The sequence below is a fragment of the Amblyomma mixtum genome, chromosome 5, assembly GCF_055824585.1.
Source record: "Amblyomma mixtum isolate Tamu chromosome 5, ASM5582458v1, whole genome shotgun sequence".
Lineage (NCBI taxonomy): Eukaryota > Metazoa > Arthropoda > Arachnida > Ixodida > Ixodidae > Amblyomma > Amblyomma mixtum.
The window spans coordinates 186,004,290-186,026,025 of NC_143016.1; the positions used below are offsets into that span (position 1 = coordinate 186,004,290).

Below are 21,736 nucleotides of genomic sequence, written 5' to 3' on the forward strand. Positions count from 1 at the left end.
TCCAACGGCAGACACACGTGGCGTTGACAGTGGCTCCATTCCGTCCTGATGCGCGGAGCTATCCAGACACGTCTGCACACAACTAAATGCACGTGCAAACTGACCCAGAGCCCGCCTCTGCATATCGCCCCGTCATGTGACCAGCGCGTCTGCCAAATGGGCTACGCCACGTGGTCTGACGTCTCACACCCCGTCGACCAATCAGCGAATTTTACAGACGACGCCGGGCACCACCGGCTTTTTTTCTCCAAATCAGGCTTTTAATGCTATTGCAATAAAACATCGTTTGTAAAAAGCATCCATGCGAGGGCCAAACAGTTTCTCGCATATATGAGAGCCAGAAGTTGCGGAAGAAATGTCATCCATTTGTATGGGCTTGCTCTCCCTTTCGACCTATTATTCTTGTCAGGAACCATTCGGACAGTGGGGATGCCATTTCCTCTCAAACTGCGTTTCTCTGAGCTTTCGGAAAGGTGTAATCTGTCTTAGGTCATTATTTCTACGGGAACGCAGCAAAATATGCGATGAAAAAGCAGTACGCGACAAAATAGTATGCTGTCAAGAGCAGGATAAAGAAAGAACTGCACTGGTAAAAACAGCGCGCCCTAACTCAGCGCGTTGAAAAAATCATGACCAATCAGCATGGCGGCAAAACATAGAAACAGCACCACTGAACGCCAGTCACACAACCGCCCAGAGGCACCATAGCAGCGCGACTAAGAAACAGCAGAGAAGAGTGAAGCGAAAAAAACTGAACGGCACAGAGCGACGAGCGCACGATTGTATACTAGGCAGGTAAACAAAGGATGTGGCTGGTTTTTTTAAAAAAGATTGCCCCCTTCGTCGTTTGCTGACTACTCACGAGCAGCTATTAATGGCTATATTTTTGCACCGAAAGAGCCAAAAAGCTCGTCCCAACGTTTCCTCCTCATACGTGTCCAGCCTGTCCGTGGTTGTTTGCCATGCGGGCCCAACACTGGGGACTGACATTGGCCTAGGGATGGCTGAAAGCAGGCCTTCAGCCCAGAACTAAAATAAATAGTAAACTTGGCAAAGACACGAGGCAGTAGTGACAAGCAGTGGGGCTGATGGACATTTTGCCACATTTTGTCACCAATCTTTCCTATATTGGACGACAAAAAATGACGGTCGGTTCTCACAACCCGGTGGAAAGGTGGCCAGCCTGCCACAAAGCAGGCTACAGACAAACAAGCAAACAAACACAAACGGCTAATTGCGAAAATGCCCACTATAAGTGCTACCACACTGAAATGACTATGCTGTCTCTAAATGGGCACTGAGAGCAAATTCAAGTTGGCCTGTACGCATAAACAACATACTGATGCGGGTAGACGACGACGACAATGAGCGATGGCACGAGTGGGAGTGGGAAGAGTAGAAGAGGACAACGAAGTTCGGACTGTGTTCTCGGTGCCGCTCGCAGCTGTTCTTGTCTATTTGTAAATATCTGTAAATATATTCTTTTCCGCAACATATTTGGTGGAGGTGCGGCGTTCCCCTACGTCTACCGACGACGGAGCTCCGCAGCGGCCGCCAGTTGATTTCCCTCATCATGACCCAAGACGCCGCCCAGCAAACCTCAGCCCCGGCCATGACATCACTCGTTCTTTCTCCCCCTCGTGACCCTGGGACCTTTTCTGGTACCGACAACACTGACGTCGACGACTGGATCAACATGTACGAGCGAGTGAGTACCTACAACCGCTGGGATCCGACCCTCATGCTCGCAAATGTAATATTCTATCTAAAAGACACTGCCCGAGTCTAGTATGAGACGCACGAAGACCATCTGACCAGCTGGGACGTGTGCAAAGAGAAACTCCGCGAATTGTTTGGACGGCCGCTCGGCCGAACGCTTGCCGCTAAGAAGGACCTCGCCTCCCGAGCTCAAACATCTACGGAGTCCTATGTGTCGTACATTCAAGATGTGCTGGCCCTCTGTCACAAAGTTGACGCCAACATGCCCGAGTCTGACAAAGTCGGCCACGTGTTGAAGGGAATCGCCGACGATGCCTTCAACTTGCTCATGTACAAGAACTGCACTACAGTCGACGGAATTATTAAGGAATGTCGACGCTTCGAGGAAGCCAAAAGCAGGCGTATTAGCCAGCCGTACACACGCCTCCCCAACACGGCTGCGACTTCTTCATGTGAAGACCTGCGACACCGGGAAACTCCAGCGCCCCCAGAAAATGTGACCCGCATCATCCGACGCGAGCTCGAAGCTATGTCCCCTGCCCCCCTGCATCTACATGATGGCGACAACCGCTTGCCTACCATCTCTCTGGTACAGGCTGTCGTCCGCCAAGAGCTTGCAAACCTTGGTTTCCAGCCCGTCAGCCCTGTACGGTCTTCACCACCACCCGAAATCACTGCGATTGCTCCTGGACGACCTTCGTACTTCACTCCACGTCGGCGAAACCCTAACGATTGGCGGACAACCGACGACAGGCCCATTTGTTTCCATTGCCACCGCATTGGCCACATCTCCCGCCACTGTCGAAATTATTGGTCCCGTCGCAGCACATACCGTCCTCTCAGCTCCCACCGCGACGACGAACAACCCAGCCACTACACGCCCCCTCCAGCCCAGCACAGTGCTTCAGTCGACGGCCAGATTCCCCGCTCCAGCCGCTCCCCGTCCCCCCTGCGTCGACAGTCTCGTTCGCCCCAACGCCGTCGCTCCTCTCCTGGCCCCTACGGACGCTCGCAAGCGGAAAACTAGACGCTGCAGTGTCTGGAGGTGATGCTGCAGTACAGCCCCAGTCCCAAAATCCTCGATTAGCCCTTCGCGCACACCATAATTTGCTCGCCATTCATGTCGATGGAGTGCCTGTGCGAGCCCTGATCAATACAGGCGCGCACGTATCCGTCATGAGTTCAGCCCTACGACGCCGCCTCCGAAAAGTACTGACCCCTGCACCCAAAGCCGTTCTCCGCGTCGCCGACGGCGGAACGCCTCATGTTGTTGGACTATGCACAGCCCGTGTGACCATATCCGGCCGCCATACATCCGTTCTGTTCTCTGTTCTGGACCAGTGCCCTCATGAAGTCATTCTTGACCTCGACTTCCTGTCTGAGCATTCAGCCCTCATTGACTGCGCCACTAATGTTGTTCAGCTTGACCTTCCTCTTTCTGCTGAGTCGCCGTCCCCAGTTATACACCGTCTTTGTGCTGTCGACTTTGTCCGTCTACCGCCTCAAGCCGCAACTTACATTTCTTTCTCATCTGTTCCCCTGTACCTGATGGTCACTACGTAGTCACTCCGGAACTTGACGTCGCCCTGACGCGCAGCATTGCGCTTCCACACATTGTATTTACAATGTCGGCCAACCGAGCGTACCTTCCGGTCCTGAACTTTGGTTCATCCATCCAACCGCTCCCGCAAGGCATCTCACTCGCCACGCTGTGCCCTGCTGCCGAATGTGTGATATCAGTGGTGGACACCTGCTTACCTTCCACTCAGCAATGCCGGCTGCCTGCGGCCCCATCAACTGAGAACCAACGGACGACTACGCCGACATAATCGCTTCTGACCTACCGCCAATGCAAGCTCGCGATCTTAGGTGTCTCTTATCATCTTTCCGCGACATCTTCGACTTTGATAGCCGTGTTTTGGCTCGGACCTCTGTGGTGACGCATCACATAAACACCGGTGATTCCGCTCCTCTCCGCAGACGTCCGTACCGAGTGTCCAGCGCCGAACGCACCGTCATAAATCAAGAAGTGGACAAGATGCTCGCAAAAGACATCATCGAGCCCTCGTCAAGTCCTTGGGCTTCACCAGTCGTCCTGGTGAAAAAGAAGGACGGCAGCTGGCGCTTCTGCGTTGATTATCGGCACCTCAACCGCATCACAAAAAAAGACGTATATCCACTCCCAAGGATCGATGATGCATTAGACTGCCTCCACGGCGCCAAATATTTCTCTTCAATTGATCTTCGATCGGGGTACTGGCAAATTGCCGTTGATGAAAAGTACCGCGAGAAGACCGCCTTCGTGACGCCTGATGGCTTATACCAGTTTAAAGTCATGCCGTTCGGTCTCTGTAACGCCCCGGCTACCTTCGAACGAATGATGGACTCCCTTCTTCGTGGCTTTAAATGGTCCACCTGCCTCTGTTACCTAGAGGATGTTGTGGTTTTCTCGCCTACTTTTGCCACGCACCTCGAGCGCCTCTCCAATATTCTGACAGTGTTTCGTAACGCCGGCCTTCAGCTGAACTCATCGAAATGCAATCTCTATCGTTCCGTCAAGCGTTACGTGGCCGCTTGCGACCTGTGTCAACGTCGGAAAAGGCCCTCCACTCCGGAACCTTTTCACCGTGTTGGCCTCGACCTTCTTGGCCCTTTTCCGACGTCCATCTCCGGCAACAAGTGGATCGCTGTCGCAGCTGATTATACGACTCGGTACGCCATCACGCGTGCTTTGCCGTCCAGCTGCGCTACCGATGTTGCCGATTTTCTTCTGCAAGACGTCATCCTTCACCACGGCGCCCCTCGTCAACTGCTCACCGACCGCGGTCGTTATTTTCTATCCAGAGTAGTTGACGACATTCTTCGTTCGTGTGACACGCAGCACCAGCTCGCGACAGCTTACCACCCACAAACCAATGGGCTTACGGAAATGTTCAACCGCACGCTCACCGACATGTTAGCCATGTACGTATCGCCAGACCACCGAGATTGGGACGCAGCCTTGCCTTATGTGACATTTGCATATAACTCTTCCCTTCATGACAGAACAGGCTATTCTCCTTTCTACCTTTTGTTTGGTAGGCATCCCACCTTGCCTTTGGACACACTCTTGCCGCCTTCTTCAGCCCCCAGCACTGCTTACGCTCGGGACGCCATCTCCCAGGCCACGCTGGCGCGCCAAATAGCACGTAGTAGGCTCCAAGCCTCTCAAGTTTCCCAGAAGTCAGCCTACGACCGCCGTCACCAGGCCGTCGAATTTACCCCGGGATCACTCGTCCTTCTCTGGACGCCCTCTCGCAGCGTCGGTCTCTCCGAGAAGCTCCTTTCGCACTACCGTGGCCCTTACCGTGTCGTGCGCCGTGTTACCGACGTGAACTATGAAATTGCTCCCCTTGAAACCTCGCCATCGTCCTCTGGCGCCACCACCGACATCGTCCACGTCTGTCGCCTTAAACCTTATCACGACGCCCATACGTCGCCGCCCTAACGCCGAGACGACGTTTCAGCAGCCGGGGGTCCTGATGCGGGTAGACGACGACGACATTGAGCGATGGCACGAGTGGGAAGAGTAGAAGAGGACAACGAAGTTCGGACTGTGTTCTCGGTGCCGCTCGCAGCTGTTTTTGTCTATTTGTAAATATCTGTAAATATATTCTTTCCCGCAACAATACTAATAACAACAACAACAACATAATAATAATAATAATAATAATAATAATAATAGTAATAATAATAATAATGTTTATTGCCACTTTGTAGCTAATACAATAAGGTTCAGGCCCGTCAAAGCCAACAAGAGGCTTGAGTGACTGGGCCCGGCAATTACGGCCAGGACTACAAAAAAGGCAATAGATACAGTAACGCTTCTCGTTACACCCAAACGAGAGCAAAAAAAACAAAAAGAAATTGGAAAACACAGGTTAACAGCACAAGTAATCAGAAATTCAACTATAAACCAAGAGTATACGTCAAAATAAAAATAAAAATAAATGAAATAACGAACATTTTAAGCATAACTTCACTAACAGAAGAATACCAAGATCAACACAGGGCTTTCAGATGCATCTTCGGGTCACGCATAGAAGTTACAGCAAAAATTTCATCCGGTAATTCATTAAAGATTTCAGGTACATAAGCACAGCGCCTTGCTTTTCCGTATCTAGTTACACTGCGCGGTACATAATAACGAATTGTTTTCCTTAATTTCCGTTTAGGAGTATTAATAATTAAAAAGTCTGAATTCCAAAAATGCCGCTGAACAACTGTCTGCACAAAAAGAGAATGAAATGACGGAAGACCTAGGAACTGAAAGACGTCCGTGCCGGATGGCATGTGACAATTGTACACAATGCTCTTCAACATGTTTTTTAGTATACTATCAATACGACAATGCCAGCGTGAAGGACATGGCGCAAATGCAGTTAAGCCGTATCTGAGAACACTGTACGCAAGTGCATGAATTATAGTTTTTTTTCACCGACATCGGCGCCAAAGACTTCATATTGAAGAGTAACCATGTAACCTTCCGTAGCTTAGCACACAGATATAGCAAGTTGTCATGCCAAGATAAGCTGCTGTCAAAAACAACACCAAGATATTTGATCGAGTTTACATATTCTATTGGCTTGCAACCACAGGGAAGGGAATCATGATCATGCAAGAATACTTGTCTGTCTATAAGCAGCGTCTTTAAAGGATTTCTGAAACATATCATTTTGGTTTTGTTTATGTTCACCGAGATTCCATTCTCGGAAAACCATTTCATGACATAATTAATGTTTTCCTGCAACACATTCACTGCCGTCTCGTAGTTAATATGCTTCGTGAGCAGAACTGTGTCGTCCGCGTACTGAAAAATCAAGCACTTGGATGTTACTGAGCTGAGATCATTTGTGAATATATTAAAGAGCAATGGAGATAGAATAGATCCCTGTGGTACACCCGCTTTCACAGGGAGCTTTGCACTGTGCTCCATTTGGCTGTTAATTCTGACCACTTGTGAACGTCCGCTTAAGAAATTCTTTAGAATAGCATAGAAATGTCCTCGAAAACCAAGAAGGTGCAGATTTTGTAATAAAATAGCATGATTAACCGTATCAAACGCTTTCTTAACGTCTAGAAAAAGAGCACAGCTAAACGTGTTTTCATCGAAAGCAGCGTACAATTCATCAGCAAATTCCTCAATAATAATAATAATAATAATAATAATAATAATAATAATAATAATAATAATAATAATAATAATAATAATAATAATAATAATAATAATAATAATAATAATAATAATAATAGTAATAATAATAATAATAATAATAATAATAATAATAAACAACCTAAATGAAAACGGAGCTTTAATAAGCTAGACAAGGCCAGCAAAAGAAAAAAATATTGTATTAGAGCACGGTTTGTTTCAGGTGGACACCACCACCACCCCCTGCGGTTCTCAGAGGTTAGAGCGCTCGGCTGCTGAGCTGGAGTTCCCGCATTCGAACCCGGCCGCTGCGGCCGCGTTTCGATGGAGGCAAAACGAAAAGGCGCCCGTGTGCTGTGCGCTTTCAGTGCGCGGTAAAGACATCCAGGCGGTCGAAATTATTGTGTAATGTGTTATTTCGCTGTAAATACGCCCACCTGGTCTAGAACTAGACAGAGGAGAAGAAACGGAGAGGACTCCAAACGAATCCATATTCAAACCCGGTTCTGGCCAACCATATATGGCCAGAAGTACGACCGGACAGATGCAAACATTGTGAGGATAGAGGGTCACTAGACCATATTAATTGGGAACATGAGAAGGGTCCAGGAAAAATAGCGGGGATATCAACCAAGACTGCATGGAAGGCTTCTGCAGAGCACAGAAAAGAAGAGCCAACTCAAAGCAGTTCTACTGGCTGAGGATGCTGCCAGGAGTCAAGAGCTTCCGGCTTGAACCTAAGCTAACCGCCCGAGCCCTGCGTCCCTGCCCCGGGGTTTAGGCGCGGTCTATTAAGTTGGTCAAGTCAAGTTTACTTTCTCTCTCTCGAAATTATTCCGGAGCTCTCCACTACGGCACCTCTTTCTTCTTTCACTCTCACCTTCCTCCCTTCCCTTACGGCGCGGTTGGGGTATCCACCGAGATGTGAGGGTGGTGGTGGTGAAAACATTTGTTAAGAACGGACAGGAGGTATGTTTGGATCAGCCCGTAAGGGACCGCTCCTTACAAGCACTAGGTGGAGGTCCCTAGTATGGGCCCCCAGTGGCGGTGGCCGCCGCCCGGGCGCGCCCGACTAAGGCTTATTGGGCCTGTAAGTCGGGGCAGCCGAGTAGGGTCGCCTGCCAGTCCTCCCTGATCGGGTTAGGGATGGTGGGAATAGCGGAGTTCGAGGGGCAGGCCCACACCATGTGATAGGTGTAAGAAGACACTGCACTACAGTGTGGGCTGCTGCCGCTAAAGGAGGGGTCAAAATGTTTTAGTGCTGCCGCGGGCACAGCAATGTACTGCTGAGAAGGCGGAGAAGCAGCCGCTCATTCGCCTTCTTCAGGCCTTTACATGGGCTAGAGTAAAGGCGATGACTATTTTGATAGTATAGGTTGCAATGTCTTTGAATGTATAGACCGGATTAAAATCGGGTTCCTGATCGGGTAGAGAGGAGAAACCAGCCCGGTGAGAGCGCGCGCTCGCGGCTGCGTCTGCTGCCTCGTTTCCTGCCAACCCCTGATGAGCAGGGGCCCATATGAGGTAACGGTGTGCGGGGTCCGTATCCCGTATGCAATTTTGGTATATTCGATAGGCTAGGAAGGGAGTGCAGCCTTGTTCGACGTTCCGACAGGCCCCTCGCGAGTCGGTGATTATGTATTTTGAATCGGAATGTGAAGCCGCGAGAGCAATCGCGACCTCTTCTGCTTGTGTTGCACTGCTGGCTCTGAAGGTGAGGCCGTTAACTCTGTTGATGTTGTGAACTACCGCGACCGCGTACCATCCCCCGTGGTGATAACCGGAGGCGTCCACGAAGTATACACCTGTTTTGTTGCCATAATGTCGGGCTAGCGCTCCTGCTCGTGCCGGGCGACCATTATGGTCTTCGTGTGACATGTTTGCCGGAAGAGGCCGCACGTGGAGGGCACGTCTCCACAGTTCTGGGATGTGAAACCTGTCTTCCATTGGAGGGGTGTGTTGGATATGGAGTCGAGCAAGAAGGCGGCGACCCGACTCCGTTGGCGACAAGCGGTGTACTGGTTTGTAAGGTGCGCTTCCCGGAGCTCCAAAAAAGTATTAACCACCCCAAGATCCATCAGCCGGCTGTTTGAAGTAGTGATGGGGAGGTCAAGGGCACGCTTAATAATTTTGCGAAGGATGACCTCAAGCGCATCCTCCTCGTGTTTCCGTAGGCGGAGATAAGGAGTCAAATAGAGAATTCGACTGGTTACAAAGGCGTTTGCCAGCCGCAAGGCATCCTTAGTTCGTAACACCCCGCGTTTGTTCGAAACCCAGCGGGCCATGCGGCCCACCTGGTCCCCCACCTTACGGAGTTTGGCCAATGTAGTGTCTGGCCGCCTGTGTTTGTAGATGTAAAGTCCTAGTACCCGTATCTCGTCAATTTCGCGTATAGGACCACTCTCAAGAGAAAGAGAGATTTTAGTTGTGCACTTCTGCGAGGGGCGGAGGTGCACAAATTCCGATTTTTATGAGGAACATTGAAGACCGCAGCGGCGGGCGTAGCGGTCCACTATCGTCGCCGCTGTTTGCAGGCTGGTTTCAATGTCTCCTGTGCTGCCCTGCGTGGCCCACAGGGTGATGTCATCGGCGTACAGGGCGTGCTGCACGCCGGAGACACCATCCAGCTGTGCCAGCAGGTGCATCATAGCCATATTGAAGAGCAGCGGGGAAAGTACCGCCCCTTGGGGGTTCCCCGCGTGCCGAGTAGGTAAGGACCATGGTCTCTATCTTGAATTCGAATGTAGGATTGACGATCCATTAAAAATTGGCATATGTATCGGAATGTGTTGAGGCCACAGTCTTAGGTTAGTGAGTATGATCTCGTGTGTTACATTGTCAAATGCCCCTTTAAGATCCAAGGCGAGCACTACCGGGTCATTATGGGGGCATTCAAGGACTTCCCGATTGAGTTGCACGAGGACATCCTGTGCGGATCTGTCTGGGCGGAATCCGGACATGGTGCTCGAAAAGACATGCTTTTGTTCAAGATATGCAGATAACCGATCCCGCACCATCGTCTCCATTAGTTTACCCACACAGGAGGTGAGAGAGATGGGGAGGAGGTTATCTGTGTCAATTGGTTTTCCTGCTTTAGGAATAAAAGTGACCAGAGCCGTTTTCCAGTCGATTGGCAAGGAGGTGTCTCCCACGCCAGATTGTATTGATGTAGCCTAGGAGGGACTGGTATGCTAAGTCATGCAGGCTCGTCAAAAGCTTGACGGTGACCTTATCCCTTCCTGGCGCAGTTCCCCATATCATTTTGGTGAGAGCCGCCCGCAGTTCATGGAGCTGGAAAGGTTGATCCAGCTCCGTGTTCTCTCCGCCTGCATAAGAGTACGCAGATCCACGGGGGTCTTGGGCTGTACACAGATACTTGTCCCGAAGTTTCTGTGCCAGTTGAGTTGCGTTGCCAGGGAAAGGGTGCACGGCTCGCTGGAAATGTTTCTGTGTTTCTGTTCGTGTGTGGGTTGGGTCGATTATGGCTCGAAAGAGACGTCACGTGGTGCGGCTGGACATTTGTCGCGTGGCCGTGTTAACAGCTACTGCGTCATTTCCTTCCCTCAAAAAGCAATTCGAATTTCACCGCCACATATCAGAGCGCGACTGTGGTGCGCAATGACCCAGGAGAGCCAGTTACGCGCCTTTTCTTTGCTCAGAGTCAGTGGAGTCTAAACCTAGTGGTGATTTCGAGAAAAGGAATGGCGCATAATTGTTTGCGCTGCAGATGGAAGTTGGGCAGCGCTCTACAATGCACAGTGCGAGAGCATGCTGCAGTTTAACACGAGGCGTATTGAACTGCGGCCATAGCCTAGTGGCCTCGCGCAGCGGCCTTTGAAGCTGATCTGTTCGCACTGCCGCGCGTTCGACTCCCCGTCGTTTGATTGGAATAACTCTTATTATCCAACAGAGTAGAATGGGGTGACCCATCCGCTTAGACCACGGCCCGGAGCCCTTGGGACCGGTCGGTGTCTTCATCCAGTTAGATGACAGCAAGTTGAGTACGAGCTGAGCATCAGAGTCTCCCGGGAGGCCTGTTTCTTCGCTATGTGTTTCCTTTATGTTCGGGCATGTTCAGACAATGTGAACCATATCTGCTGTGTTTCTGACCTTGTACATGTGCCTTCGTATTGCCTTGGGCACAGGTACACCAGATACCCTCTTGTTGTTAGTGAAGTGATCTATCAGTCGGCGGACATACCGCTTGGCATAATCTTTATTGTTGTGTGATATCTCTGTATCTAAGTGGTCGGTCCCGGCAGATGTCACGTGAAAGGACCAGTCCCACCCGGAAAGTTATACCGCGGGTGAGCTCGTGAGCACCTTCATTTCCCTCTAGCCCGGCGATCATATAATGTGAATCTCTGTCCATATCTCTCAGATTTGCTATATAGTAGCTTCATTTGATATTCTCCCTTTGATATAATTATTCACTGCGAACTTGAAGACGCTCATTGTTATTTTTGCCCCTGTTCCTGATATTGCAAATGGTATGGCCGTCTCTTCCGCTGTTTGTGCAGAGACTGTGCGGACAGAGCGGCTTGCTTTGGTCTCTTGGTTTTAGTTTGCTACTAATGTCGCCATAGCTGGGCAGTCTTTATAATTAGCTGCGTCGACGCAGACCACATTCTTTCGACTTCCGTAGCGCCTGTGTAGACCCTCACCTCTTTTGTTTCGTCTATCCTTATGATATTCCGGATGCATGTTTTTTTTGTAGCCTTTTCCTGATGTCTATCGGTTTGTTTTCTGAAATTCCTAGGAGATATTGAGGCTGTTTAGCATGTGCCACTCCGTTTGTGTTCTAGAAGAAGAGCGAATTGGGTGAGTTGGTATCGGTCCGTTATGAAACAACAGCGCGAATAAGGACGGGGACGTTCTGTCGTCTTTACTTTAATCCCCGTCCTTATTCGCGCTGTTGTTTTATAATGGACCGTTTGTGTTCTTGTCAGTCTCTAGTAATGTAAGATACTGCTGGCTTCAATAATTTCTTCAAGTTTGTTTGATACGCTGCGTTTCATTAGCCTTTCTGTGAGCCTGCAGTGGGGGAGTCCCAGAGCCGCCTCGATACTTTTCCTTATGACGCCCTCTATCGTATGACCAGGAAAAGGACGAACACCAGCCCTTGCGTTCGTCGTTTTAAGCATGAAATGCTTTTAGCTCCCATTGTCGGCAGTGTGGTGACGTCACGCCTAGATCGAGAGCCAACATCCGGGCACTGAATCCCACTCATCCGGGCTCTGAAACCGGGCACCCTACGAGATTGAACGAGTTTAAACCAAGGTAGATTTACCATGGTAGCGAAGGCTCCATAGACGTCCATTGGTCCAAATAATGGCGGCTCATGGGGCACCCCAGCGCCCCCATTTTGGGGGGCAACCTACGTATGAGTGACGTTGAATGACGTCACGCATACGTATCTTTTGGCGCGAATTATAAAGTGGTCTCTTTATAGAACCCGCATTTTCGAGCCGGTATCACTTGAAGGTTGCCTCGCCAGTCAAATGTGCTCGAGTTCCTGCTAGTTATGGCCTTGTTGATGTGCAATTGGGAACCCAATTAAAGTGACTGGCAAAGAAAGTAGCATAGAAAGGCCGCAACACTTTCAGACGCTGGCTAAGCATGCATTATTCGTAGTGGAAACCTTGGTGAAAATACTGGTGCTAGTACTTTTGAGTACATCAAGGTATGATGCACAAAGCACAGGCTCAAGTGCACAGTTTGCAATACAGTGTACAGCAAGTATCGTTTTCATGTTCATGGTTTATTACAGCAACCAAACAAATATAGTGATAAAGCACACCAACAAAAAATGCGCGTCACAGGCAGCTCAAGAAGTAGTTTTTTAAGCTGGCTATTTATCTCAATGGCCACAGTGCGGATAGGAAAAAGCCCTGAGGTTCCACGAACTTTGCCAGGCAGGAAATTGAAAAGTATAGAAAACAATGCTACGACAGCTTTCATTGAGGCAAACATGACATGACATAAGTAGGCGCATCAACACATTGACCATGCAGCACACAGGGATTACTCTTCACATTTCATTTCTTCAACTGAAACAATATAGCAGCTATGTATACACCTGCATGACAATATTAAAACCAAATTTTAGCATCAACAAATCTGCTCAAAGCTAGAGCATTACACCATACATAGGGCCTGCGCACAACCTCGAGACCTCCTTCTTGTCGCTAACCGAAGAAATTTGAAGCAATTCTAATCGAACTAAAATATACATGAAGTGCAGTTTAAAGAGAAGTGCAAGGAGATTCAATACAGCCACTCCTTCCTCGAGTAGCCACAGCATCGAGATGCAGCCATCCTGGCCGCAGATACAGAAACAGGTCGAAGTGCTTGGAAGAAACCCTCAGGTCTCGCAGCTGGCACGGCGTCTTCTCCAGGCTGAGGTTGCGGCAGAACTGCATCCACGTTTTGCACCTGGACATGATGCAGCGTCCACGTTATACAACTGCACCAAAATGAATACCATATACTCCAAACGTCAATACGCCAACATTCATTTCACTTAAATGCAGTACGTTATAACTATGGCAGAAAATGCTCGCGCCAAGCCTCCGCGCCTCGGAGTGCGGTTACGCTCGCCTAATACTACGCGGCTAGCTGCTTTTCTATGCTCAAAGAGTGACGAGAGCGATGCAGCGAAATGAGTTTAAAACTACATTGACGGTCATGTATAGGTTGTGGGGACGCCTTCGTCCCCTGCGTTCGCTTTCCCGCATTGCACACCCCACTGTTGTTAGCTCCCCCCGAAAAGCACTCCTCTCGGTTCGGTTACTTTTAACTAACAGGGGAGGGCGCTCGCGTCGCAGCGCCACCAGCGCCACGGATGGCGTTTTGCTGCGCGCGCGCGAGGGATAGCTGGGTCTCTTCTGCTCGGCACCGGGAACGCAAGCGGACGTTTCCGCGCGCCACTCCACTCTTCGCCGCGGGCGCCTCTTGGTCGGAACTTGCTCCCGCCGAGCCCGTCCCGTCGGGCCTCGGAGTTTTTCCCTCTGCCCTACCGTGGGCGAACGTTCGCTCGTAACCGTGCTGGTGAGTCGGACATCCTCGATTCCTCAGTGTATTTTGTTGCTAGCTGGCGTTATTGTTGTTATAGCAATAAATTCCTTGTTCGTGTCAGCCAGTGTGTCGTTCCTTTGTTCCCGTAGAGCAAGGCCCGCCGTGGTCGGCGTGCGCTCGGTAGCGCTCGCGACCACGGGGTGGGGTCCGCGCGGTTTTGAACTATGTCAGCCGCGGTAAAACGGGGAGAACGTGTTTATCTCCCCCCCTTTTAAACCCCATAAGGTAGAACGGCAATAACTACTGCTGGCCGAATTCAGTTAAGGCACAGTCAATGCGACTCATATACACATGGTTGAGTTTCGATACTGTCAGTTGCGAGGGGATCCTAAAATTGGCTTCACGGTGCTGCAAAACCCATTAATGTCATGCTCAGAGCTGTTAGGCAGCGCAGTTGGCTTTAAATTGATCATGCGGCAAGTAGAGGGCACGTGGTTGCTCATGAGAGCCCCGTATCAATTTCACGTTGGTGACAGTTGGCTGCACGAAACTAGCTATAAATAAGACAAATGATTTGTATCTTTTGCACATCTTATGACTGCAAGTGCGTGCCCTGCAATTTACTAAAATATCCCAATAACATGAAGCCAAGTGCGTATGAAACGGTTACAGCTACGATAGGCGCGGAAAGCCCGACAAAAGCATATCTAGAGCAGACGACAACGGCAAGAGCTCACCTGCGAAAGTCCAGAGGGAAGCGGTGTAGTCTTGGTAAGGCATCCACGGTACCACCCACACTAGGCGCGTTTGTTTTTCCAGTCCCGGACTACTTGCTGACAGGTCTCGGCTTCCGCTCTGACAGGAAACAGCGTCATGGTCACATGACCTACTTGCCATAGGCTGCTTTCGAACTCGGCGCCAGAGCCTGGCTCCCCCTCGGTTACCGTACAAGGACGCTGTCATCTGCTAGCAGACGACGCAAGCCACGGCCACCACGACGCCGAAGCAACGCCGTGCGCTCGATCATGATACTGAGTCGATTTAAAGACTGTACTGTCAGCTTAGCGTAGGTGCATTACAGAACTCAGCTTCGGAGGTATGCTCGCCGCTACTGCTTGCGGCGAAGTTCGCACGAAGTGGCACAACTCGTTGTGGATAGGCAGATAGACGAAAGCCTTCGCAAAAATGTTGACAACAAGTGCTATAGCTGCTCCAGTATACGAGTGGTTCGCCTGCGATGCTTTCAGGTAAGCGTACAGACAGCATGTCGCAAAACAAGCGAACGAGAACCTCTTGACGACACGAGCAAACAATACGCGCTCGCAGTTTCGAACGCGCGTCCGTGTGCGGTGGATTTCAAGAAAATAAACGAAGATACAAGAACAAAAAGTCTTGCGATGGCTCAGAGAGCAGCTACGGAGCTCATGTGAAGGTTTAACGCATGATATCGACCTCCAGGAACACGAAAAGTACTCGAAATGCACACGGAGTCTAACTCAAAAAATTCAGGGGGCACTTTCACTGTCTAAAGTGGGTAGAGGCGGAAGCGTTTTCCGCATCACCTTCGCTGTTCTGTGGCACTGGTGGCGTCACATATAATTGAGTACTAATTACTAAGTGATGACAAATCACTAATCAATGGTTAATTACTGATTAATGCCTGAATACTAATTTGCTGCTAATTAATGACGCTTAAGCTTCGCCTTTAGGAGTGGAACGCGACAGCGCGTTGTAGCGCTGCCAGGGAGTCAACGGAACGCCACAACCCGTTCGGCGCGATGCCTTGCCCTTTGAACGCAACGCTTTTTGAGGAAAGGAAATGGCGCAGTAATTCTCTGTCATCTCGGTGGACACCTGAACCGCACCGTAGAGGAAGGGAGGAAGTGGGAGTGAAAGAAGATAAAGAGGAGCCGTAATGAAGGAAATGAAAATTGTATTTGAGGAAAGGAAATTACACAGTAACTGTCTCACAAAATTCAGGGGGGCACTTTTTTGACCTAAATTGTGGTCACTGATGTGTGGTTAAGATGTTAAGTTTCGCCCCTAAGAGTGGAACGCGACAGTGTCTTGCAACGCTGCCAAGGAGTCCATAGAACGCCATCGCCCATTCGGTTCTACGCCTCGCTCGTCGGTAAATTGGTTTTTGAGGAAAGGAAATGTATCTGTCTCTCAATTGTCGGTGGACAACTAAACCTCGCCGGAAGGGAATGGAGGAGGATGAGAGTGAGTGAAGACACCGTATTCACTAGACGCGCCTTTGTTCATTCCAAACCATCGAGCTGGCATGGCGGGTTCATTCTAAACTATCGAGCTGGCATGGCGGGATTCTGCTTCTGGCTGCCCTGCTAGACGGACGCAGAAATGGCTCGCTCCGGGCGAGGTGTCGCAACGACCTTTGTTGGTCGGGATGAATCGGTGTCTGGACCACCTCCTGGTTATCGCTTTCTGCTACCGTCACTGCCGGCTGACGAAGGTATGCGTTTGTGTGTTTTCTTGCACGGTGATACCTCGAAGCGTCCGTATCGAATAGATGGTTGGTTGGTTTATGGGGTTTAACGTCCCAAAGCGACTAAGGCTATGAGAGACGCCGTAGTGGAGGGCTCCGGAAATTTCGACCACCTGGGGTTCTTTAACGTGCACTGACATCGCACAGTACACGGGCCTCTAGAATTTCTCCTCCAAAGAAATTCTAGCCGCCGCGGCCGGGATCGAACCCGCGTCTTTTGGGTCAGCAGCCGAGCACCATAACCGCTGAGCCAATCGAATAGAGGACTTTCGTCAACCATTAGAAGATGCCGGCGTCCTTAGGGATGTCAGCGGCATTGGCGCTTACCAGATGAGCCACCTCTGGCTCGTGAGGTTCCGCACCCAGGAGGCGAAGGACACTGTACTTGCGGCCGGGGGCCTGAGTGTGAAAGGCGGTTACTGTGCCATTATTGATCCCTGTCGAAAGGAGATCAAGGTGAAGATTCACTGGGTGCCATTTCACATACCCAGTGAGACCCTACGGAAGGCCCTGAGCGATTTTGGGGAAGTGATGGAAATTCAGCATGAGGAATGGAGTGTTCCAGGATTTGAATCGGCGGAGTCGACAACACGTGTCGCTCGAATGGTGCTTAAAGAGGGAGTCACGGCGGAGGAGCTACCGCATCTTTTCAAATTCTACGGGGGCTCCGTCCTTGTGGTTGTGCCCGGTAGGGCGCCTGTTTGTCTCCGATGTCGCAGACGCGGGCATATCCGCCGCGACTGCCAGACGCCCCGCTGCACTAAGTGCCGAGCCTTTGGTCATGTCCGTGAGGACTGCATACGTACGTACGCCAATGTGCTAGGGGCGGCCTCAGAGGACTGTGATGATAAAGAGGATATCATGGACGTTGAGGAAGCTGAAACGGCGGCCCCTGATGACCGTCCAAAGAAGAGTGCGTCTGGGGAACAGGGAAGCGTCTCCAACGGAAACATGGAAACTTCGAGCAAGACGCCGAACGAACAACGAGCTTTGAGCAACGCGACTGAAACGCCGCCGATGAGTGACCAGGCGTCTGCCATGAACGCCGAAGCGGAGCCAGTCGAGGATGAAAGGGCATCACATGACACCTTCGGTCCGGCTAAGCGTGCCAAGACGGTGTTGCCGTCCCCTTCACAACCTTCCACCGAGGTCAGGTCGCAACGCCTTGAGCGCCAGTGGCTCAGACCCACCGGGGCCAAGGGGAAGTATGTGCCTGAGTGTCGTTCATCGTCCGCGTCTCCCGTGCGCAGCGCAAGGAGCGCTGATTAATCGCCCCTTCTCGGAGGGTAAGGCGTACGCCTGGTAAGGGACTTGCACCTTTTTGTGCTCAGGATTTTCAGCATGGCTTGTCTTCCGTCAAATTTAAAATGCGGCACGTTAAACGTGCGTGGACTAGCAGCTAGACGTAAACAATGTCAGCTAAGGCGCCTGCTCTATGAGAAAGACCTGGACATTCTTGCAGTACAAGAAACAAAGGTAGAGAGTGCGAGCGCGACAGACGCTATGGTTGCGCAGTTCAAGCCGCGATATAACGTGCGTGCTAGTCATGCAGTGGGGACATCAGCGGGCTGTGTTCTGTTAATTAAGAACAGTCTTAATATCGAGGAACAAGCAGTGGTGTATTGCACGAGGGGAAGGTTTGTGCTCTGTGATCTGTTGTACGGGGAGGAATATTTGAGAGTTATCTGTGTGTATGCTCCTACGAAACCCCGTGAATGACTTTTGTTTTTCCAGGAACTATGTGCGTATCTGGAATGCAATAGACTTGTCATTCTTTTAGGGGATTTCAATTGTGTTCTCAGTGCAGATGACCGATCAGGCTCAACAGTCACCGAAAGCGAAAGTGCTGTTTTCTTGAAAGAAAACATTGAAAAGTATTCACTTCAAGACGTAGCCCAGTTTGCAAAGGGCGGAATGAGGCGTCATTATACACATTTTCAAGGGTGTAGTCATGCTAGGCTAGATAGAGCTTACGTTTCCCTTGACCTGGCGGCCATTTGCGATAACTACATCGTCGAACCGGTTACGTTTAGCGATCACTGTTGTGTCATATTCACCATTGGCAGGAATGTGACACCTCAAGCGAAATTCAGCTGGGACTTGTGGAAACTGAATGCAAAGTTACTAAAGGACGATTCGTTTGTTTTAGAAACAAAGAACGTGTTAGAAGAAGTTCGGTTGAATTATGGAAAAAGTTGGGCAGAAAAGTGGGAGGAATTCAAAATTGATGTCAAAATGAGGGCTATTGAAAGGTCCGTAGAAATCAAGCACGCTGAGAAAGCGAAACAGAAGAACCTAAAACAGATGTTGAAAGAATTAATTACAGAGGAAAATAGAGCTCCGGGATTATACAGTGACCTTATCAGCGAAGTTAAAGCAAAGCTTGAGGTTATCGATGCGACATTGTTTCAGGGAGCTGCAATTCGTGCACGAGCAGATCGCTTGCTGGCAGATGATATGCCCAGTAGGCGAAATTTGACGACAGAAAAAAGATACGCTAGAAGAAAAGATATCGTAGAAATTGAAAACAAAGGCATTCTGACAGACAATCCCAAGGCGATAAGGGAGGCTTTCAGTGAGCATTACCGCGATTTGTTCGCTTCCAAATCGGCAGATGTACAGGCCTTTCAGGATGAATTTTTAAGTCTATTACCCCGACTGACCAGTGAAGACACTGACATCCTGTCTGCCGACTTATCAACAGCGGAATTAGAATGCGCTATTGATGAGCTTCACTTGGGGAAATCGCCAGGTACTGACGGGATAACAGCAGAATTTTATAAGGCGTTCAAACGTGAAACTGCTCTCATTTTGCAACGCGTTTATGAAGAGTCATATAGAACTGGTATTTTACCACCGTCGTTTTCTCGTGCACATACAGTACTTATACCGAAAACTGACAATCCTGCTCAGCTTAAGCAAGTTACAGGTTATCGGCCGATAACGCTTACTAATGTTGATTATAAAATTTTTATGAAAGTATTAGCCAAACGTTTACAATCAGTTATGGACATCTTGGTTGGCCCCCACCAGACATGTGGAATTCAAGGGCGGACCATCTTCACGAATGTTCATGTCACTCGGAGTATACTGGAATGCTGTGACGCTGACTTTAGGCAAGTCGCAATGTTGCAAATTGATTTAGAGAAGGCATTTGACCGTGTATGTCATGACATTCTTTTTAAAATCCTTGAACATGTCTGCGTTGGAGAAGTTATTTTAAAAGGGGTTAAAATGGCCTATAGCAACTGTACCACGAATCTGGTTGTTAACCGAGAGCTCACAGACAGAATTGCCGTTAGAGCATCCGTGCGGCAAGGCTGCCCAATGTCACCGCTACTTTTCGCTCTGTACCTGGAGCCACTTTGCCGAAATGTAATAAATAACAGCTGTATTCGTGGTTTCGAACTGGAAGCATGTGAAATTAAAGTATTGGCTTATGCCGATGATGTGGCAGTTTTCTGTAGTGACCACAGCAGCATAGAACATGCGATGTCGGTTGTTCGTAGATTTTGTGATGTAACCAATAGCGTTGTTAACCTGGACAAGTGTGCGGGCCTTTGGCATGGGAATTGGGCATCAGCGCCTTTGTTTCATGCAAGTGTAAAATGGTCACATGTTCCTTCCAAATACCTAGGTGTACCTCTTGACAAGTATCGAGATAACGATGACTTTTGGAAGGAGAAAATTCAAGAACTCTCCACGCGTGCACAGAAATGGTCGGGGAAGGAACTGTCTGTATTCACGCGCGCAAACATATGCAATGTATATCTGGTTTCAAAAGTGTGCTATTTGTTGCCGGTCCTTTCATGCTCTCGACTTAGCATTCAAAAGTTTCATCGTCTCTTCGCAGTTTTTGTTTGGCAGTCCTCATGGGAGAGGACTAAACGTGATAATTTATTTCTGCGTTTGAGAAAAGGGGGTCTTTCCTTGCCACACTTGTACCTGAGGCAGGTGGTGTCAAGATTTCTGTTTCTTCGAGATCAACGCGACCCTTTCCTGCGGACATTTATTCAAGTGAGGATTTCTTCGGCTTTGCCAAACTATGTTATTTCCAGTGTGGACGGGATGAGATACAGTGCAAGTAGGTTTTTGAAAGAAGTGGTCTTTGCTTTCCGGTTTCTGAATGCGCGCTTCAGTTTGGAATATCTTTCTAATGTCACGCGTAAGAAATTGTTAAAAGATTTGCTCGACTCTGTCTTCCCGGAGCCAATCTATCGATCTATGTATAGTGGAGGCCAAGCAGGAAATGTTTTAAAAAGAGTACGAAAAATGTTGGTGCCAGCGGGTGTGAAGACGTTCTTCTTCAAGTTACACACTGGGACGTTGCTGGTTAAAACATGGATGGAGGAAAAGGGATTGTTTCTACCATGGGGTGCTGACTGCTTGTTGTGTCGCAAACCAGAGTCAATAGAACACGTTTTTATTGATTGCTGGGATGCGCTGCTCTTTTGGGACGTGCTCCAGCGTACAATAAAGAAAGACTTACCCCTAACGCCGTATGGGATACGATTCCTGGACATAGAGCCGGATCTTTATAAATATGATGTAATTTTCCTGCTTGGCCTGCACAGTATTTGGCGAAGCAGGATGGCTGTACGACACTGTGATGAAGATGCGCGTTCTGTCCGCGATTACTTCAAAGAAAACATATTTAAGCTGCGTGAAGTGTACAAGGAGCTATGTTTTGGAGATGAAGTTATCGAGTTGATGGGAGAGTTGTGTTCCCTGAGACAGTTTTGATTTTCTCACGCGAGTGAAACTCATGTCCGTTCTTGTTGTTTGAGTGTGCAGCGCAGAACATCTGTTTATGATCTGTTGTAATCTGTCAAAACAGGCAATAAAGACAAAAGAGCTGGCATGGCGGAGTGGATAGATGCTCGTCTCTCACGCCGAAGACCGGGGTTCGATTCCTGAGCTCGAGCAATTTCTTAATCGGTTTTATTTATTTATATGGCCTGACTAGTAAAGCTAATTAGGCTAATTGGGTAATTAAGCAATTAACTAAGCTCAGTCCCACTTACTTGGAGCTTCACTATACGATCCCTTCAATTGGTTGCATGGTTACTAGCCAAAGTACATTTGGCCCCGTTCGAAATTCGCGCACTGTGACGTCACGACCGTTTCCACCAATTGAAAAGCGTGACATTTTCTGTCGACAACTGCTGCTTACAACGATGAGACCAACGTTACTAGATTACTTTTCCAGGTAATCCAGTAACGTTGGATGAGACATTACTTTACCAGGTAATCCAGTAACGTTGGATGAGACATTAAAGGCTTCCGCCTTAATATGGCTGCCA

At 49.3% G+C, this 21,736-nt stretch overlaps 2 protein-coding genes across 2 annotated transcripts in view; one reads left to right on the forward strand and one right to left on the reverse strand.

Annotated features, from left to right (window-relative positions):
- Positions 1-21,736, reverse strand: part of LOC149345125 (uncharacterized) — a 108,802-nt gene that overhangs the window by 1,167 nt on the left and 85,899 nt on the right. The window lies entirely within an intron of this gene.
- On the forward strand, positions 16,693-21,095 carry LOC149345126 (uncharacterized). Its single transcript, XM_089546445.1, has 2 exons — positions 16,693-17,735; positions 20,071-21,095. Exon 1 carries the CDS (start codon positions 16,764-16,766, stop codon positions 17,700-17,702), a length of 939 nt encoding a protein of 312 aa, XP_089402571.1. The 5' UTR covers positions 16,693-16,763; the 3' UTR covers positions 17,703-17,735; positions 20,071-21,095.